Here is an 18,284-nt window from a genome sequence, read left to right as displayed (position 1 = left end):
TTGAAGAATTTCCAACTCTTTGTATAAGGCATTTGTTTAATCAGTGGTTACTTTTCAACATGACCTGCCATGAAAGGAAGCAGGAACAACTCAACCTTTATGACGTTTGAAGAATTGGTAGAAAATGACTTGAGTGTATCTTCCTTAATAGTTTCTTCTGTAAATTGCTTTATTGAATATACTTCCAATGTTTTGCCTACCTCTTCAGTAATCTGCCTAGCTTTGTCCTTTCCTTCCTTCCTTCCTTCCTTCCTTCCTTCCTTCCTTCCTTCCTTCCTTCCCTCTCGTCTCTCTTTTCCTTTCTATAAATACATAATTACATACTACTATTTAGATAACCATTCTATTAAAAATAAAGCTATCAAAACTCATGCTCTCCGTTCCTTACTTGGCAGCTTAAACTGATGTCAAGCAAAGAATTTAAGAGAATATATAAACAGCTCGAAGTGCAAGTGTTGAAAACCCAAACCTATTACATAATTGTGTCAGGAATAGGTACCCGTCCAAGGAATTCACAGTAAGACAACTTTACTGCCTTGAAATATTTGGTCTTCATACTCAACCATCAGAATGGACTACAGGTGCTTGTTAAAATGCAGGTTTCTGGGACCTACCAGTACTCAAACAGTCTGATTTAATGTGTCTGAACTAGGACTCTTTATTTCACATAATTAAGAAGCTCTTTTCAGGATAACCAGAGTGATTCATACCTCAGGATTATGAGCCAGATGGCCCGAGTCTGAAACCTGCTTTTGCAACTTGTTAACTGTGTGCTTTTAGGAAAGTTATTTAATCTTCCTATGCCTCAATTTTTTCCTGTGTTAAGTAAATATAATAATAATGCTTACCTCAAAGGATTACTGGAAGGAAAGGATGACCTAATGCACGTAGTGGTTAGAACTGTGTTTGGCACATATTTAACATCCTACCATGCCAACTATTATGATTCTTCTTGACAATTAAAATGTTAGAATCCTGGAAGTCATTCATCCTTGTTTCAATGACTTTGGTTGTGGCCGATGTTGTTTTCAAATCAACTTCATTGAGATAAATTTAGATACAATAAAACACACTCATTTTAAGTGTGTAGTTCGATGAGTTTTGATACTTGTATATACCCTCATAACCACCACCACAATCACGATATAGAACATTTTTATCACCAAAACTTTACTTGCGCCCCTTTTGCTGGCGTGCTCCCACCCTGGCTCCAGGCAACTGCAAAGCTTCTCTCAGTCATTACAGATGAGCTTTGCCCTTTCTTGAATTGCATATAAATGGAATCTTGCAATATGTACAATTTTATGTCTTCTCCACTCCCCCCCCAGCACAATGTTTTTGAGATTTGTCCTTGTGATTTCATGTATTAGCAGCTTCTTTTCTATTGTATCCGTTATACAAATATACCATGATTTGCTCAGTTGCTGGATATTTGAGTTGTTTCCAATTTGGGGCTATTACAAACTCCAAATAACCTTTGTTGGAAGCTGGCATTAGTTTTCCTATTTAAAAAAAAATGGAAAGATAAAATACTCAGAAAACAGAATCTGGCTTTATATGGTCAATTATTTTGAAAGGTCTTTAAAAATCTTGTAAAAGCAGGGTAGAGGGTAGGGACTAAGCTACAGTGGAAGTAGCAATATTGAAAACTAAGTGTGTTTTGAACTAAGTTGGAATGAGAGATTAACCTTAGCTGTGGACTTTTCCTGTTGTTTTTATAGACATCATATCTTTGTGTGGCTGAGCTGTTCCTTTTCAATGTGTCAGTTTTTACTCATAGGAAATATTTTTTTTATTGGGTAGAGTTACACTCAATAAATATCTTTGAGTAAGTTTTGCAAGTCTCTCTTTTGCAGTATCCAGGAACCCATTCATCTTAGGGACTTCCACGTCAATGTCTCCACCCTATGTTTTCTTTTCAATTTTCTGAAGTCGACAGCAGTAAACATATCGAGGTCTACCACTACCGCTCTGGCCTCCTTCTGAAACACAATTCATGGCATACTACTGGTATTGCGTAACGATATAGAGGTAAAAAAGTCAATACGACTAGGACTTTAGGACATGAAATTAAAATAGGGGGATCTCCCCTATCGGTATATCCAGCAGATTTTTCAAATATGAGAATCAATAAAGAAAACCTCTCTCCATGTCATCCAAGTATAGGGACATTATGTCTACCTGGAAAAGGGTGGCACAGCATCTTTCAAAGTCTAGATAAACTGAAGATTTCCTAAATCGCCAATCCTGGTTCCACTTTGTTTAATGGTTCTTTCCATTTCTCTTTCCTTTCACATTTTATGATAAGCAGAAGGAAAACCCAAGCCATGCCTTCCAACACTTTGCTTAGAAATCCCCTCCACTAACCATCCAAATGCCTCCTTTCTGGTACCTGTAGACTGTAATTCAGCCAAATTTCCTTCCGCATAGCCTTTCCTCCAGTTTCCTGTAACATATTCCTCATTTCCAGCTATGTCCTCACTGGCAGCATCTTCAACTTCTTAATTCGACCAGCAGTCAGATTATGACGTGTTCCGCATTCTCTAGAAGGATACAGGATGTGTCTACCATGCTTCCACTTCTCTATCACATTGTGGAGTTCTCGCCTGCGGAGTTAACATTCATCTGTTCACTAACAGCATATTCAAAGCAACCTAGGCTTTTGAAAAATCATGCCCCACAAAATTCCTCCAGGCTTTGCCATTGCCCCATTTCAAAGCTACTTTCACATTTCTAGGTATTTATTACACTAGCACCGCACACTCCAGTACCAAAATCTGCATTCCTTTCCCATTGCTGCTGTTACAAACAACCACAAACCAAGCTACTTAACACAGATTGAGACTCTGAAGTGAGTCTCACCGGATTAAAATCGAAGCCTTGGAAGAGCTGCTTCTTTTCTGGAGGCTCTCAGGGAGCCTAGGTTTTGTAGCCTTCCCCAGTTTCTAGAGGCTGCACTCATGCCTTGGTAATAACCCCTTTGCATTGTCCAAGCCAGCAACTGCTGGTCAAGTCTTTCTCACGTTGCATCACTCTGACTCTGACCCTGACTCTCTTGCCTCCAGTTTTCATTTATAACCACCCTTGGGATTACGGTGTGCCCACGTGTATTATCGGGGATAACCTCCCTATCTCAAGGTCAGTTGATTACCAACCTTCATTCTCGGTGCAACCTTCATTCTCGGTGCAACCTTAATTTCCCCTAGCCATGTGCCTCGGAGCATGACATAGTCATATTTTTTTCAGGGCATCTGAAGGCAGGGAGGGCACATTAATCTGCATACTGCTCTATTTACTGATAACAAACACCACTGGTTTGAGAAAACAGAGTGAACATTTCTGTCATCCTTAGAATCTCTTAGAGTCCAAACTGCTACCTGCAATTTAAGGACTCCAACCTTACATGGTCTGCCCTTCCTAACTGAAATTTCACACCCTAAAAGAGACAGTTTGGACCACTAAACACGGTCCCAGCAAGGACAAGTTAGCAATGTAAAGTTTATCTAACCAGCTGTATTTAAAACAAATTGAAAGTAAATCATCTTAAGAAGGAAAGGAGGGAAAAGGAGTCATAAAGAGGAAAAAGATAATGAAGTTATCTGTCTTGTGTTTGACAAGTTACCCTGCTTTGATAAACAGTAGAGTCAAGTGGTTTGTCCATTTGCTAAAAAATAAAGTGACGTTCTGTCCCCGACATATTAAGAGAGTACACAATAATGGTCAATGTTTCTCATGTCTTTCCTCCTGCTGCATTGCCCCCATCCTCATTTCTCTCTCCATTCCCTTCGGTTTATGAATTCATGTTTGGTTTATGAACTAGACCAAGAAGCCAGGAGAAATGAATCAGTTAGTCCCATGACTTTATATAAACTGATTTGGTGGTAATATTACAGAAAAAAAAAAAAAGATATGCTGGTTCTAAAAATCCCTAGGTTTAGACAGATTCATACAATCCGTTTCCACATCTAGCATAATATTAGATCTAGCATTAATATTAGATCAGGGCTTCTCAAACTTTAACATACCTAGGAACCGACTGAAAATTTAATTAAATGAATATTCTGATTGTGTAGGTTTGGAGTGAGGTTCATAACTCTTTATTTCCAGCAGGAAGACAGGTCAGGATGATCCTGCTGATAAGCGGGCCACACTCTGAGTAGCTAAGAGTCAGATCACTTCTCCGGTTGCCATTGTCATTTCTGAACGTGAGAAGAATACACATTTGAATGCTTTTGTGCTATGGTCAGTTGTAGCCGCAGAATAAGACAAGCGCTTTGAGAAGCAAAATTTAAGCTTTTCTGCCAAAGCTGACAAGATCACCAAGGATCGCTTTAAACCAAATACTAGTCCATGTTAACATTTTTTATTGAGTTGTCATGACAACTTTCCTGTTCTCAATAGAGTGGAGGCAAGTGGGTTTTAACATACACATTATCTATAAGACAGGATATGGATCCAGCAGATGACGAAATACTCATCTATTCATTAATCCACTCAACAGTAATTTTACTGAGTCCCACTTAGGGTGCAAAGATTACTTCCCTAACATCAGGGACTCTTAGCACTTTTTCAGGGTGCAACAAACATCCACGTGCTTCAGAACACGTGTTTCACGATCACTAGTACCTGAGGTTGGTTGCTTTTCCCACATACCGCATTGCCTGACCAACACAAAGGATGGGAGAAGGGGATTACACACACTCCTTAGCTGAGAGTTTACCCAGTAGCCCCTAGCAGAGATTCCTGAGGTTAAATGTAGAACTTGTGAAGGATTTGGTGTGATATGGGCTATGAGGATGGTGAAGGCAGAAAGGAATGGTTTAAGCAAGTCATGTTCCAGGATGAAAGGAATACCAAGAGTAACGCTAGTAAAAAAAAAACAAACACAACAACAAAACCACAATTTTCATGTAAGCCTACAGTGCATGCAACTGGAAGATAGGCCAATGGGGCCACTTGGCCCCAACTAATCTTTCCACTTTACCTTCCTAGACTTTCTTTGTTCCTCATTTAGTTCATATTTCTAATTCATGGCATCAGTCTGTTTCTTGAATATTGGTCTTCATGCCTTCTCAACGCCATGCCCTTGCTCACACATTTCCCTCTGCCTGAAAACAAAACCAAACAAAGAAAAATCTCCTCTATTTCATCTTTTCATAATGACCACATTTTTAAGGCCTAACTCTAATGCTGCTCCATTACGAAGTATTTCCCCTATCAGAATGTATCTCTTCTTCCTCTGAGCTTTCATATCATTGAATTTATTTTAAAAAAATAGTAGGAGATCCTCTTTCAATTGTGATGTCCACTGAAAGAAGGCCAGCCTCCTGGTAGGTTAGTCAACGCCTTCTTCATGGTCTCCCTGAGGACTGGGACATAGTATTTCACATTGCTCCACAGAACTGTTTCGAAGCTTGTGAGCTACAGGGGATTATAGACACAAAAGGGAAAGAGTACCTACATATGTGCTTACAAGTATTTCCCTAAACACTTGCCATCACAAGGTACAATTCAGTTGTGATATATATATATATATATATATATATATATCACAGGTGTAAAATGTAATATAGTTGTAAATATAGTACGTTGTAAAAATTAAGGTTTTCTGCTTCCTACAGAAACATAAGAAAGGCCCTTAGGTCATCTTAACACATTATGTTCCTATCATATCTGATTGTTTAAAAATATTGCTTGTGTGACTCTACTTACCTGGTTTTCCAGTGTTTCCTGTTCTTGATTCCTCCTCGAGGTCACTTGAGACAATCACACAAGGCTGACGTAGTCACCTACTGCAATTTGACTGCACAGTGCAACACTGGGTAAGTATTTTTATTTTTTATTCTATGTCTTAAGTTCTTTGAGCTCTGAGGACAAAAGCCCTCCTGATTAAGACATTATCATGGACTGGGAGTAGAGGAGGTTTCAGAGAAGGTGGAACCAAAAAAAATGCATATGTATAGCTCTGAACTTTTGCCTGATAACTAAGGCCAAGTTCACTTAAATATACCTTTTTACATTTAAATGTATCCCCCCCCCCCCCCCACCCCTGACGTCCTTTGCTTATTTGCACAATGTTTGTCAAGAGGAGAACGCAGTAGGCAAGACTGGGAGAAAATTCTGCATATGTGGTGAGTCTAACATGGGACCAAATTATATGCTGGGTTGGGGAGAAATACAAGAACTGCAGATAATCATGAATGCTTGGCTTGAGGTCCCGGGTTTGAAGAAGGGTCACAGAATAATCAGGATTAATTATGAATTCAAAATGAAATAGCCTAATGGTTTTTTTTTTTTAAATCGAAAAACTGACTCAAAATCAGAATCAGAACTTATTTTTCTGTGCTAGAATACTCTCTCTCTCTCTTTCTCACACACACACACACACACAACCAATATAATTAAATGCATTGAACCAAGCAGAGTGGGGACTTTACTGGGAAGACAGTATAAGCTCTGCAACCGAAGAATTGCATTTGCAAAGCCTTAGATTGGTTTTAAACCTATAAACCAGGACAAAAAACCCGGCTGTGCGGTATTAACTTCTCAGCAGAAATGTTGGAGGGTTTAGCTACTGAAAACGACAGTTTTTCTGGACCAGTGCATAGCGGAGATTTTTTTTTTTTTTTTTTTTTTTTAAGTGAGCCAAATTTTCCCTGAGTTCCCTCCCTTTTTTTTTTTTTTTTTTTTGGTTTCTCTTCCTTTGTCCCTGTCCCTTCGCCTCGGTCTCCGCACAGTAACTGCCTGGATGGCGACGGGGCGGCTGGGGAGCACCGGACTCCGTCCCCTGCCCTAGTCTGGGCGTAGAGGGTGGGACGCCAGCACTGAGCTGATTTTCCCAAGCAGGTTTCTTGCGGTTTTCCGACGCTTGGGCTGCGCCAAACCGGAGGCAAAGGGCCAAAGAGCAGAGCGGGAGCCGCCGCCACCTGCGGGGGGACCGGGGGCGGGGAGCGCGGCAGCGTCGGCGGGAGCGGACCCGAGGGACCTCAGCATGGTGCGTTCTGGTCTCCACTTTCTTTCTCCGTCCTTCGGTGCAGGGCGGGGGAAGGGGCTCCAGGGCCTCGGGGGCCTCGGGGACGGAGCCGCAGAGGGGCCCGGGCCCCGGCTCCCGGGGCGAGCGAGCGGAGCGGGGAGCCCTGGGCACGTCGCGGCCCGGGCCGCCTGTGGAGCGCTGGACGCGAGCGAGCCCGGGGCGGTGCCGCGGCCCGACAGGTGCGCCCCCCCCCCCGCGTCCCGGGCGCCCGCTCTCCCGCGTTCCCAGCGGGGGGGTCGGGGGCGCCCCCAGGTCCGGAAACGCCGCCGCGGGGTGCGGGAGGCCGGCGAGGGAGCTGACCCTGCGCGCCCCGAGGGGCCGCCCCTCTCCCCGGGCGCCCGGCCTGGGCTCGCCCTTCCCCTCGCCGGGGGGCTGCGGCGCTGCGGCTGCTCTGCCCCCGGGGCCCGGCCCGGTGCCCACGCCGCGGAGGGGCGGCGGAGCGCAGGACACGGCGCCCCGGGCCGACTCAGGGCGCAGGGGAGCGCGGGGCCCGAGGGGGGCGCCGACGGGGGGCGCTGTTCTCCCACGGCCGGGCGCCGGGGCCTCGGGTGTACGCGGGGGGTACGGGGGAGCACGCGGGGGGCGCTGCTCGCCCACAGCCCGGGACATCGGGGTGCACGGGGGGGCGCTGCTCTCCCACGGCCCGGGCGCCGGGGCCTCGGGGTGCACGGGGGGGGACACGCGGGGGGGGCGCTGCTCTCCCACGGTCCGGGCGCCGGGGCCTCGGGGTGCACGCGGGGGGTACGGGGGGGCACGCGGGGGGGCGCTGCTCTCCCACGGCCCGGGCGCCGGGGCCTCGGGGTGCACGCGGGGGGTACGGGGGGGCGTTGCTTTCCCACGGCGGGGGCCTCGGGGTGCACGGGGGGGGACACGCGGGGGGGGCGCTGCTCTCCCACGGCCCGGGCGCCGGGGCCTCGGGGTGCACTCGGGGGGCGCACGCGGGGGGGGCGCTGCTCTCCCACGGCCCGGGCGCCGGGGCCTCGGGGCGCACGCTGGGGGGGCGACACGCGGGGGGGCGCTGCTCTCCCCGGCCGGGGCCTCGGGGCGCACAGGGGGGGCCTCGGGGCGCACGGGGGGGCTCTGCTCTCCCACGGCCGGGGCCTCGGGGCCTCGGGGTGCAGGGGGTGGGGCGCTGCTCTCCCCGGCTGGGGCCTCGGGGCGCACGGGGGGGCGCTGCTCTCCCACGGCCGGGGCCTCGGGGTGCAGGGGGTGGGGCGCTGCTCTCCTCGGCTGGGGCCTCGGGGCGCACGGGGGGGCGCTGCTCTCCCACGGCCGGGGCCTCGGGGTGCAGGGGGTGGGGCGCTGCTCTCCTCGGCTGGGGCCTCGGGGCGCACGGGGGGGCGCTGCTCTCCCACGGCCGGGGCTCCGGGGCCTCGGGGTGCAGGGGGTGGGGCGCTGCTCTCCCACGGCCGGGGCGGCGGGGCGGCGGGGGCTCCAGGCCGCGCGGCGGCGTTGCGGCCGCTTCCCCCGCGGGCTGCTGCGCGGGGAGCCGCTCGGCTCGGAGGGCGCGCACAGCCGGGGCGGCGGCCGGGGGCAGCCGCTAACTTCCAGCGGGGCTGCTCGGCGCTGGGGCGAAGAGTAAGTGTGCGCGCGTGTGCGGGTGCGGGTGCGGGTGCGGGAGCGCGCCTGGTCTGATCCGGCCGCCGAATTTCTGCCCGGGATGCCGCCGAGGCACCGGGGTCCGGGGGTCCGGGGAGACCGGGGGGGTGCAGAGGGGCGGCAGGGATGCCGGGGGGTTCGGGGGGACCGGGGGGGTGATCGGGGGCCAGGGGAGACCGGGGGGGCCGGGGAGCCGGGGGGGTGCCCGGGGAGGGGTCGGGGGCCGGGGAGGCCGGGGAGGGTGTCTGGGTCCGGGGTCCCCCCGGTGGCCGCCGCGGCCTCGTGCCCCCGCGACCGCAGGCCGTGCGCGTGTGGCTGCTGCTCACGCTTCTTCCCCGGGGCTGCATTTGCAGTCGGTGCAGTTTGCACGTTGAAGGAGGCCAGGCTGACGCTCTCCCTCAGCGGTAACCGGCCGGAGGCACCTGGTCATCGAAAACCCGTCTGGGTTTTAAATACAACAGGCCACACACCTGCGCATTTTCAGTATTTGCCGTGAGCGGTGAGCGGTGAGCGGTGCCCTCCGCCCGTGGCCCGGTGCGCACCTGCCTGCGACCCGGTCTTGGGGCCTCGCTCACCCTCCGAGAGGGACACAGGGTTGAGGAGGCGCTTGGCGGTGCAGAGTTTTAGATCCCGGTCCCCAGTGTGGAGGAAATCTGTTGCTCTTCCTAAAACGGCTCTATTTTCTCCTCGGGAGTGGTCACTTCAGGTGTTAGGAAGAGTTAAAAATCAGTGACAGTAAAAATAGCACAACATGAAAATCTAAAATTCCAACGCAGGTTTGAAGTTGTGGAAAAGCTGAATGAGCTTTATTACTCTCCGCGTGAGACTGTCTGTGTTCTGCTCAGTTACTGGACAAGTGAGTGTGAATCTGCTGCAAGGGCCATGAAGCCCCTGATGCTGTATTGAAACATTTGAGTCACTGCATTTTTAGGGCTATGGGCCAGAGTCCTCAGCTATCCAGAGGGACGTTTGACCCGAAAGAAAAATAACCAGAGTTAAAATACTTAAGCTTTACTTTTTCTGGTCAAAACAATTTTTCTGGTCAAAACAATAGGCTTTCCACCTAAAGCCTGCAGACTTAAAATAGTAGGCAAGATTCTAGAGTAACTCATGTTACAATAATTAAACATTTCCTATAAAAGAGGTCCGCTTGAATGGTTTTAAATGTATCAGGAAACTTAGGTAGGTGAACTTTAGTTAGTAAAAATTGGTCATGAATAGGTAGGTACATTCTGTTTCTTCTTGTACTGTGAGATCTTTCTGGCATGACACAGAAAATTAAAAAAAAATTGTATTTTTCTCTACTTGAAACCTGATAGAAATATAAAGTACTTATACTTGTGGTGGTGTTTCAAAGTATATGGATATAAATAATCCCTTAAAGGCTCTCCTTTTAGATGTCCAGGTATAATATATCTAAGATAGTTTTCTGTCATTTAAAGAATGTAGAAGAAAAAAATTAAAAATTAAAAAAAAATAAAGAAAGAAAGAATGTAGAAGATGTAAATGTATTTGACTTACGTCTGGCAACACTGAAGGGGGAATAAAGTAGTAAACCTCATAAACTTTATTCCTTGTATCTCTTATAACTATGGTTTATAAAACAATCTTTTTTTAAGGCATTTCTTTTGAAAAACTTTTAAGATCACACTAAAAACTAAAGGAATCAAAACTAAAATTAAGTTATTTCTATTATGAATATGCCAATAAAATATTCTTGTGCCTAAATGTCAACTGTTTTTGTCTAGATATTTTTCAAACAAAAAGACTTAAATCTTCAGTTAATATCACTTTTTTAAAAATAAATTAAGCCTGGATAACCTTGAATTTTGTCAGGAACCGTATCAGGGAAATTAAATTTTTTTTGTTTATTTATGATAGTCATACAGAGAGAGAGAGAGAGAAGCAGAGACACAGGCGGAGGGAGAAGCAGGCTCCATGCACTGGGAGCCTGATGTGGGATTCGATCCCGGGTCTCCAGGATCGCGCCCCGGGCCAAAGGCAGGCGCCAAACCGCTGCGCCACCCAGGGATCCCCGTATCAGGGAAATTAAATCCTGTATTTACATTTGTAGATTACATTTGCTAAGAATTAATAATAATTGTAAGAGGGAGAATATGGATTTTCTAAATAATAATATTGATACCCCCCAAAATTTCTAGCTAAAAATCAAATTAGCCTTAAGAATTAATTTCTCCAGGTAAAGAGAAGTGGAAAGCTAAAGCAGTGTTTGAATAAACCAAAATGTATGTTACTGATGGGAACATTTTTTAGAGGAAATTAATCCGAATATTTTCTATTTGTCAAATTTGCCAGCAAGTTGCTTAGTTTTTCTTTGCTGCGATACATAACTTTTATGGCATTGATTTATATACCATTTAATTATAGGTATTCACTGAAGCTGCTTGTCTTACATACTACTAATTACTTTTCTGCAAATTTGTAGAAAGAGATACTATTCTTTGTAAAATATCAGTAATTACAGTTTTAATGTCTAGACCATCTGGATTTATTCAGTAAGGATTTACTAGGTGCCTATGCAATACTTTTGAGTATCTCTACCTTGACCCGATACAAGAAGCGCTTTTGACAATTTTTAGGTCTTTATACGAACAAATTTGGTTGTCCATAGACTAGTGGACTTACTCGGGGTCAGGATATTTTGGCTGTCCTGAATCACATTTGCTTATTTTATTTCTCTCAAACAGTTTAGAAGTGTCTGACCTATTTCTTTCTTTTTTTCTCTCTCTCTCTCTCCTGGATTCAAGACAACAGATTTTATCTTCCTATAGTCATGAGGGCTCTAGAGCATGAACAGAATTATTTGCAAGGAGTGAAGAGCTGTAGGTAAACTCCCTCCTCAGCCCAGAGTAAGAAAGAATGATTACCATTTAAAACTTATGGGCCCTTAAACTTACGGGTCTCTGGGGCATGATACCCCTTGCCACAAAAATGTGATTTTCACTGCTTGTAGTGACTCATATCACACCCGAAATGCTTTCTGGCAATTAATGCTTGTTTTATAAAATGAACCCTCCCTTTCAGAAAATCAAAGGCAACTCAGTTTAATTAACTCACATACCATCTCCTCCTACTCACCACAGTAGGAATTAGCAGAAAGACAATGGCTTTGGGAGTGAACACCCTGGGGAAAGGAAGTTGGGCAGAGCAAAAAAACAAAAAAACAAAGAACAAAACAAAACACAACAAAAAAACAAACCAAAACCTTCTTAATCTTGAATTATTTTCCAGGTCTGACCTATCTACATATGTCCTTTCTCTGTGTGGCAGGATAGTTGTCACTGGAATCACAGTGCCTGGCACATAGTAGGTGTCTTATAAGGTTAATTGTACTGTCTTTGTAATTATTGAATTATGGGTTTTTTTTAATGCTTTGATGCTGTAAGTTGGTCTGTTCAAGAATACAATTTTTAAAAAAATACTTGTTTTGTACTGATGCTTTATGGACTATTACGATCTGGATCACCCAGAGACACTGCTGTGCTCTTCTCCCATATGCCATTCAGAACTGCTTGTAAACTGTTATTTCTTTCACCGTTGTCCAATTTCCCTTTGTCTTTTAAAATTTACAACCTTCACTTGTGTTACCCTGTCCCTGTTACCAGTGTCCAGTTTTTGACCTCCTGGACATTCTACTTTCCTTGGGAATCTAAAATAATGGAGGTTTTTCATCAGCTGTCATTGTTCAGGGCTTCATTCAACATCTGTGGGTTTGGCGGTCACAGGACCCTAACCTGCTTGACCTCCCTTTGGGAATCTGCTGGTATTTACCCACTTGGGCCTTCTCATCCCTCAGGATTGCCCCAGCAGAACAAAACGCTGTGAATTTTATACTCTTTCTTTCCACAGCCTCTTATCCCTCTGCTAGTTCCACTCACTACCCAACATCCTTCTTTCTCATTATTGTTCATTGGCCACCCTCAATTTTCTCACCCTCAATTTTCTCATTTTTTCCTCTCTTTACTTACCACACTCATCTTGAACAGCAATGTCAGCTCTGCTCTAGACTTTGGATCTCTTGCCATTAGACCTGCCAGAATCAGATTCATTCTGAGCTCAGCTTAAGAGATGGTTAATAGCACTAGGAAGTTATTTTACCCTCTCTTGGATAATTCCATATCAAATTCTCCATAGCCCTTGTTCCAGATTTATCCAGGTTTTTCAGCCCGTCCATATTATCTCTACTCTTTTCGTTCTTAGCAGATGACGTTACTTCCATATTCACAGAGAATATTAAGATCAGTTTAGGCAAACCATTTATCAAGATTCATCTGGAACTTAGGAGGCGTTTCTTTATTTGACCCATCCTGAGCATAAGTATTCTTCTCTTAGATTGAACGATATTATTTACCTCTGTAATATTCGTACCCTGATTATTACCTCTTGGGGTACTTATACAAAATGCTTTTATATATGATAACTCTGTGTTTCTATTGGTACTATCCAGTTCCTTCAACTCATCCTTAGTTGGCATGCCTTGGAAGTCCCATTATCATGAGGGAATTTCTCTTTTGGATGCACTCCTGTTTTTCTCAAGGTGTGCTGCCTAGAGCATAGATGAGTGGACTGATGCCATTGGTTATCTCCTCTGGATACTGTCTAGTAAATCATCCTAAAATCTAACCCGGCTTTCCCCCACCTTTTCTGTGCATCCACACTATACTGTTTAATCATGCATCCTTTTATCCATACTCTTCTGCAGGTATGCTTCTCCCCAGCTGTACATTTGACTGCTTAAGTTGGGCCTTTTAAAAATACTGCAGTTAAATTTAATCTTTATCTTTAGTTAGCCTAGTGTTCCAGAAGGTCAAGGTATTTTTGGATTCTGATTCCTTGATAAAGATTAGCCATTCTTCCCGATTTGGCAGCATTCATAAATTTGGTTAGGATACAATTAATATCTTTATCCAAGTAACTGTAAAATGCTGAACTGGAAAGACGTCTGGCATGATCCTAGACACCTTCCTCTTGCTTTACATGACTCTACGAATTACTAGTCCTCTTTATTGGGGATATCCAACCGGTTATAAATAACATCAAGTAACTCTCTTTCTTTGGAGTTTACATCCCCTTGTGTGGCCCAGGGGTATACTGTGACAGACTGCTCAGATTCCTTGCTAAAATGCATTTCCACTTTCTGCAGAATAGATACCAAGTTATTACTTTTAGATAATGATATGCTCCTTGACACCCTTCACTAGCTTATAGGTAACGCCTCACATTTTTGAATACTCACATACCATAGTTTTAAGAATCTCTTGGGAATCATGCCTGGAATGACTATCATCACGCTCTTTGTTCTCTATCAACCCTTCTTTTCATTATAATATTTTTAAAGATGATTTTAACTATTCCCTTATTTCATCTACAATTGCTTCCAGTACTTTGTAATGCAGTTTCTTTATATGAATGGATTTAAACTCATTTAGAATACTTAACACCATTTTATACCTTGGGCCTTAAATTTGTTACTTTGAATTTGGTCTTACTTGTGGCAGTATGAATATTATTTTCTTGAGGAACGGATGTGAAACAAAACAAAAATAGAATGATTCTGCCTGACCAGTCCCGTGCCATCATCTGCATTTCATCACCTCCCCTGCAAGTTCCTATACCTGATATAAATGCCATTGTCTCCACTTTATCTCAAAGATAAACTAGAAGAATTAAAAGAACTTTTTTTTTTAATTTGTAATTTTTGAAAGCTTCGGCTTCTTTTATATTTTACGGCACTCTTCTCAGAGGCTCAACTTTTTGTACTTCTCCCAGTAAGCTTTATTACGGATTATGCTTGTCGCTGAGTGACATACAAGCAAAGTTTATGACACAGTCCCTGACTCGAGGGAATTTACAGTGTGCGTGTAGAGATAACAGAGCCCAGAAATAGTCTCAGCATTACACACATCAGCACTTAACAATGAGCTTAACATGAGTGGTGCCTTTCTAGTAAGGGCTGAAGAACCTAAAGGAGAGAGCTTTGCAGGATGGGCATCCTGAAGGCTCTCTGGGGAAGACCTGACTCTTCGTTGAGATTTTAAAAGAGGACTGATGTGGGACTTTGCAGGACCTGTAGGATTTAAATATAGAGAAGAGTGGGAAGAGTGTTCTGGGCAGAAGATAGGAAAGGCACAGAGCAGGAAGCGGCTGAGTGGGGTAAGCGTGGGGGGTGCGTGTGTGGGTCCATGTGCTTGCATGCCCATGTGGAACTGGGCTGAGGAGGGAGAAGGAGTGACACCAGGTCTTCTCAAGCACAACCTTGAAGTATTCCTTTGTGGAAAATACTATGACCTCTCCCTCCATTTCTACATTTCTTTTCCCTTTGCTCAATTTTTGGGAGACCAATAACTCCTCAAGCTTTAAATCTCAAACTAGACTCTACTTTTCAGAAACTTCTGGCCTTCCCAGTCTGCGTTGAGTGCTTTGTTATGATTCCACTCAATGCCCTGTGCTTCCCTGTCATATTCTTATATTACCCTATCATTGCTTGCTCAGTTGTCTGTTTTCAGCATTCATTACACTCCTGTTCGGTGGCAGGAGGTACCGTATCTGTCCAGTGCTCACTCCATTCACTGACACCTAATAGAAGTGTCCCATGGATCCCAAGCACTCAGTAAAAATGTGTGCTATGATACGGGCCTGCTTGGAGTGATGAGGCTATAATGGGGCATATTTATAAAAAGATTTAAGGTAAAGTGAGATTGGATTACAAAGGACTGGGATGCCAGGCTGAGTTTTGGCTTTATTAGGTAATGAAGAACCATCTTGATGTTTGAGTTTGGGGACAGGATACGGCACATGTGTGACTTTTAATTAGACCTTCGTAAATCAATTCAAACTATTCAAAACTTGATACGCATTTCTAAATTTAATGAGGGAGTGATTTGGCTCCTTACCATGGATCAGGTGCTTCCCTCTGTGAGCTTAAGAAGCCCCTGTAACTTTAATGCTGTGTGTTTTATTAGAGAAGTTTTGTTATTTTACTAGCCTAATTTTATATGTAGGATATTGAGGTTATTAGCTGCTAACTGTTCTCAAGTTTCATTTGCAATTTTGCAATTTCAGATACTCTCTATTATAAGTATTTAAATGTTCCATGGTTTATATAATTAAGTTAATAACACATGGGGCAAGTGATTTCAATGTTCCATTGGTATCATATAAACTTTTATGTCAGATATTTGTGAGCATACAGTTTAATCAAGATAGCACAAAGAGGGGATCCCTGGGTGGCTCTGCGGTTTAGCGCCTGCCTTTGGCCCAGGGCGTGACCCTGGAGACCCGGGATCAAGTCCCACATCGGGGTCGCTATATGGAGCCTGCTTCTCCCTCTGCCTGTGTCTCTGCCTCTCTCTCTCTCTCTCTGTCGCTCATGAATAAAATCTTAAAAAAAAAAAGATAGCATAAAGAGTGGGGTATGTAGAGGATGACAACTGTAACATGGAAGAGGTTTGGATAAACACATTAACATTGTCAATACTTGATGTGTCAGTATTTAAAACAAGATATTCTTACAGTGGATTAGCATTCATTTGTAAATGTGATTAGCAACAGGCCCCTTTCCCAGTGAAGATTCTTCGGGTAAAATTCCTTTTTTTAAATATTTTAAAATATTCACAGTCACTGATTGTTAAGTAACATTCCTGTTTGTCCATCTTTACCCCAAATAACAATTTAATACGCCATGCATCTATCTTTGGTTCTCTTCTGTAGGGACTGGCTTTGAGTAATTCTTAAGCTCTTGTTGTGTTGTCTTAAACTTAAAAAAAAAAATCAGCAGTGGTATATAGGAGAGCTGTGGTATTTCTTGAGAGAATCTGTTCCATGGGTAGCTAGCAAATTACCCTAAGTGAATTTGCTATCTTTCTTCATTTTTTCTTTCTTTGCCACCCTTTGAAGCTATATGAATTTATCCCGATTTAGACTTGCAACTCATCTGATGGCTTAGCCAAGGGCAAGAAGGTTATATATGAAAGGCATCATAGGCCATCTACCACAAGAGTTTATTTTTTCCCCCCCACTGGTCCTATCTTGGGGATTGATGCAGTCCTTTGGATTTTATCTCTAGGGGGCCCTGGAATAACTGTTTAACTGAGAAGAGTAGGATAATCTTGTTCGCCCAGTAGCAAAAGTCACATTGATTATATTGACTTCTACCTTCAGGCAAGAGCATGGTTTCCTGGACTGCAGACTTTTAAAAGTTAAGAGAAAAAGAAAACTGAAAGACCTAGTGTGGGGGCCATAAATGAGAAAGGTAGATACAAGTAGGGTACATTGGGTGACACTATGGTGCTCACATAGGAAGAAGAAGGTTAAACACAGTAAAGAAGGTCCTGAAAAAAAGTTGTTTCTTCATACTTTTGTTCCCTATCTTCACTGGGGGTGGTTAGAACATTTTCCTCACCAGCCTGTTGTGGCCTTGATGATCTAAATCAAACCAGGGTAACACTGGCTTAATTATTTTTATCTTCATATTGGAACTGTTTCAGTAGGTAGGGGAAATTGGTAGCTGTATGTTGTCATAGTCTATTTTACACGCCGTAAAATGGTGTTTGGCTTTGTTTCTTTACATTAACTGTCCTTGATAAATAATCACTGGTGATTGTATGAGTACAAGAATGTGCTGCATGCCATGTGCTAAAAACCAGTGTAAGTGGTGTAGAGATCATGCAGTGTTGGTCATTTCAAGCGGGTGTTCTGCTGGCCTTACTTTACTGTCTACCTCTGCAGTTCAAGGTCTTGATCATGCTCCTACTTGGATTCCTGTGTTGTGGACATATTGTCTTTACTCTAATGGATCACCAAGCTCTTTTTTTGTTTCTCTCATTGTCTTTTGCACGTATTTTTCTGCTCCTTGGAATACCTTTCTTGTTTTCTATGCCTTGTGATTTCTTACTTATTCGAGAAGATGCAGCTTAAAGTCTGTTTTTGAGGAAGCTTTTGCCAATGTACCATGTCAGGTTTGGATGCAGATTTCCTGTGTTCCCATCAGATGTGTAAGAAACCACACTTTAACTGAATTTTTGTGCTTCTAGTCTGTCCACACCCCATTCCCTACATGAAGCATTCCCTAAGGGTCTAGCGCTGGTTAGTTTTCATTTCTTTTGGTTTTTAGGTTCCTGAATCCTCATCTCTTAGAAAGTGGTAATAGGTGATTAATAAATATCTCTAGGATGTATGAACAAATGAATGAATGAATGACTGGTTAGATGGATAAATTGAGGAATTCAGGTAGAAGAAAGAGGGAAGATTTTAAGGCAAGTTTAGGTAGAGTAATTATAAAGAAAGGTCCTGGAAAAAGCATGTTGTGACGGGGTCTAGAGCAGTATACAGACTCTGAAAAGGAAATACATAGTCTTGTCCAGTATCAGAGACAAGGATAAATTGGTGGACACAGAATTAGTGTGACATTAAGGTAAATGCTGTGGAAGAGCAAAGTGGCACTACCCAAATGATTTGTGAGATACAAACCTAAAGCATATTATTTATAGTACTACCCATGCATTTGGTAAAAGAACCCACAATCATTATGTAATTGTTTGAAATAAAAAGTGATATTTTTATCTTTCTTTTAAAGATTTTATTTATTTTAGAGAGAGGGGAAGAATGCAAGTGAGGGAAGGGGCTGAGGGAT

General features: G+C 44.1%; 2 protein-coding genes across 8 annotated transcripts in view; one reads left to right on the top strand and one right to left on the bottom strand.

Moving 5' to 3' along the window:
• Positions 1-1,905: 1,905 nt before the first annotated feature.
• LOC121481410 (basic proline-rich protein-like) lies at positions 1,906-13,781 on the bottom strand. Its single transcript, XM_041738722.1, has 8 exons — positions 13,648-13,781; positions 9,175-9,332; positions 8,441-9,054; positions 7,779-8,312; positions 6,927-7,690; positions 5,713-5,756; positions 2,393-2,500; positions 1,906-1,982 (listed from the first exon to the last, which is right to left on the bottom strand). The coding sequence occupies exons 1-8, from the start codon at positions 13,779-13,781 to the stop codon at positions 1,906-1,908; spliced, it is 2,433 nt and encodes an 810-aa protein (XP_041594656.1).
• The window catches only part of GUCY1A1 (guanylate cyclase 1 soluble subunit alpha 1), a 61,938-nt gene continuing 50,371 nt past the window's right edge, over positions 6,718-18,284 (top strand). For 3 of the 7 annotated variants that reach the window (XM_041738123.1, XM_041738120.1, XM_041738119.1), the window contains exon 1: positions 6,718-6,994. The gene's annotated coding sequence lies outside the window, so the exon portion shown is untranslated. Of the gene's footprint in view, positions 6,995-8,469; positions 8,612-10,606; positions 14,807-18,284 lie in introns of those variants that run through there. The other 4 variants (XM_041738124.1, XM_041738122.1, XM_041738121.1 and 1 more) reach the window with 3 other exon arrangements.

This window comes from Vulpes lagopus, chromosome 23 (genome assembly GCF_018345385.1).
Source record: "Vulpes lagopus strain Blue_001 chromosome 23, ASM1834538v1, whole genome shotgun sequence".
Classification (NCBI taxonomy): domain Eukaryota; kingdom Metazoa; phylum Chordata; class Mammalia; order Carnivora; family Canidae; genus Vulpes; species Vulpes lagopus.
This window is presented reverse-complemented; position numbering and strand designations above follow the sequence as displayed.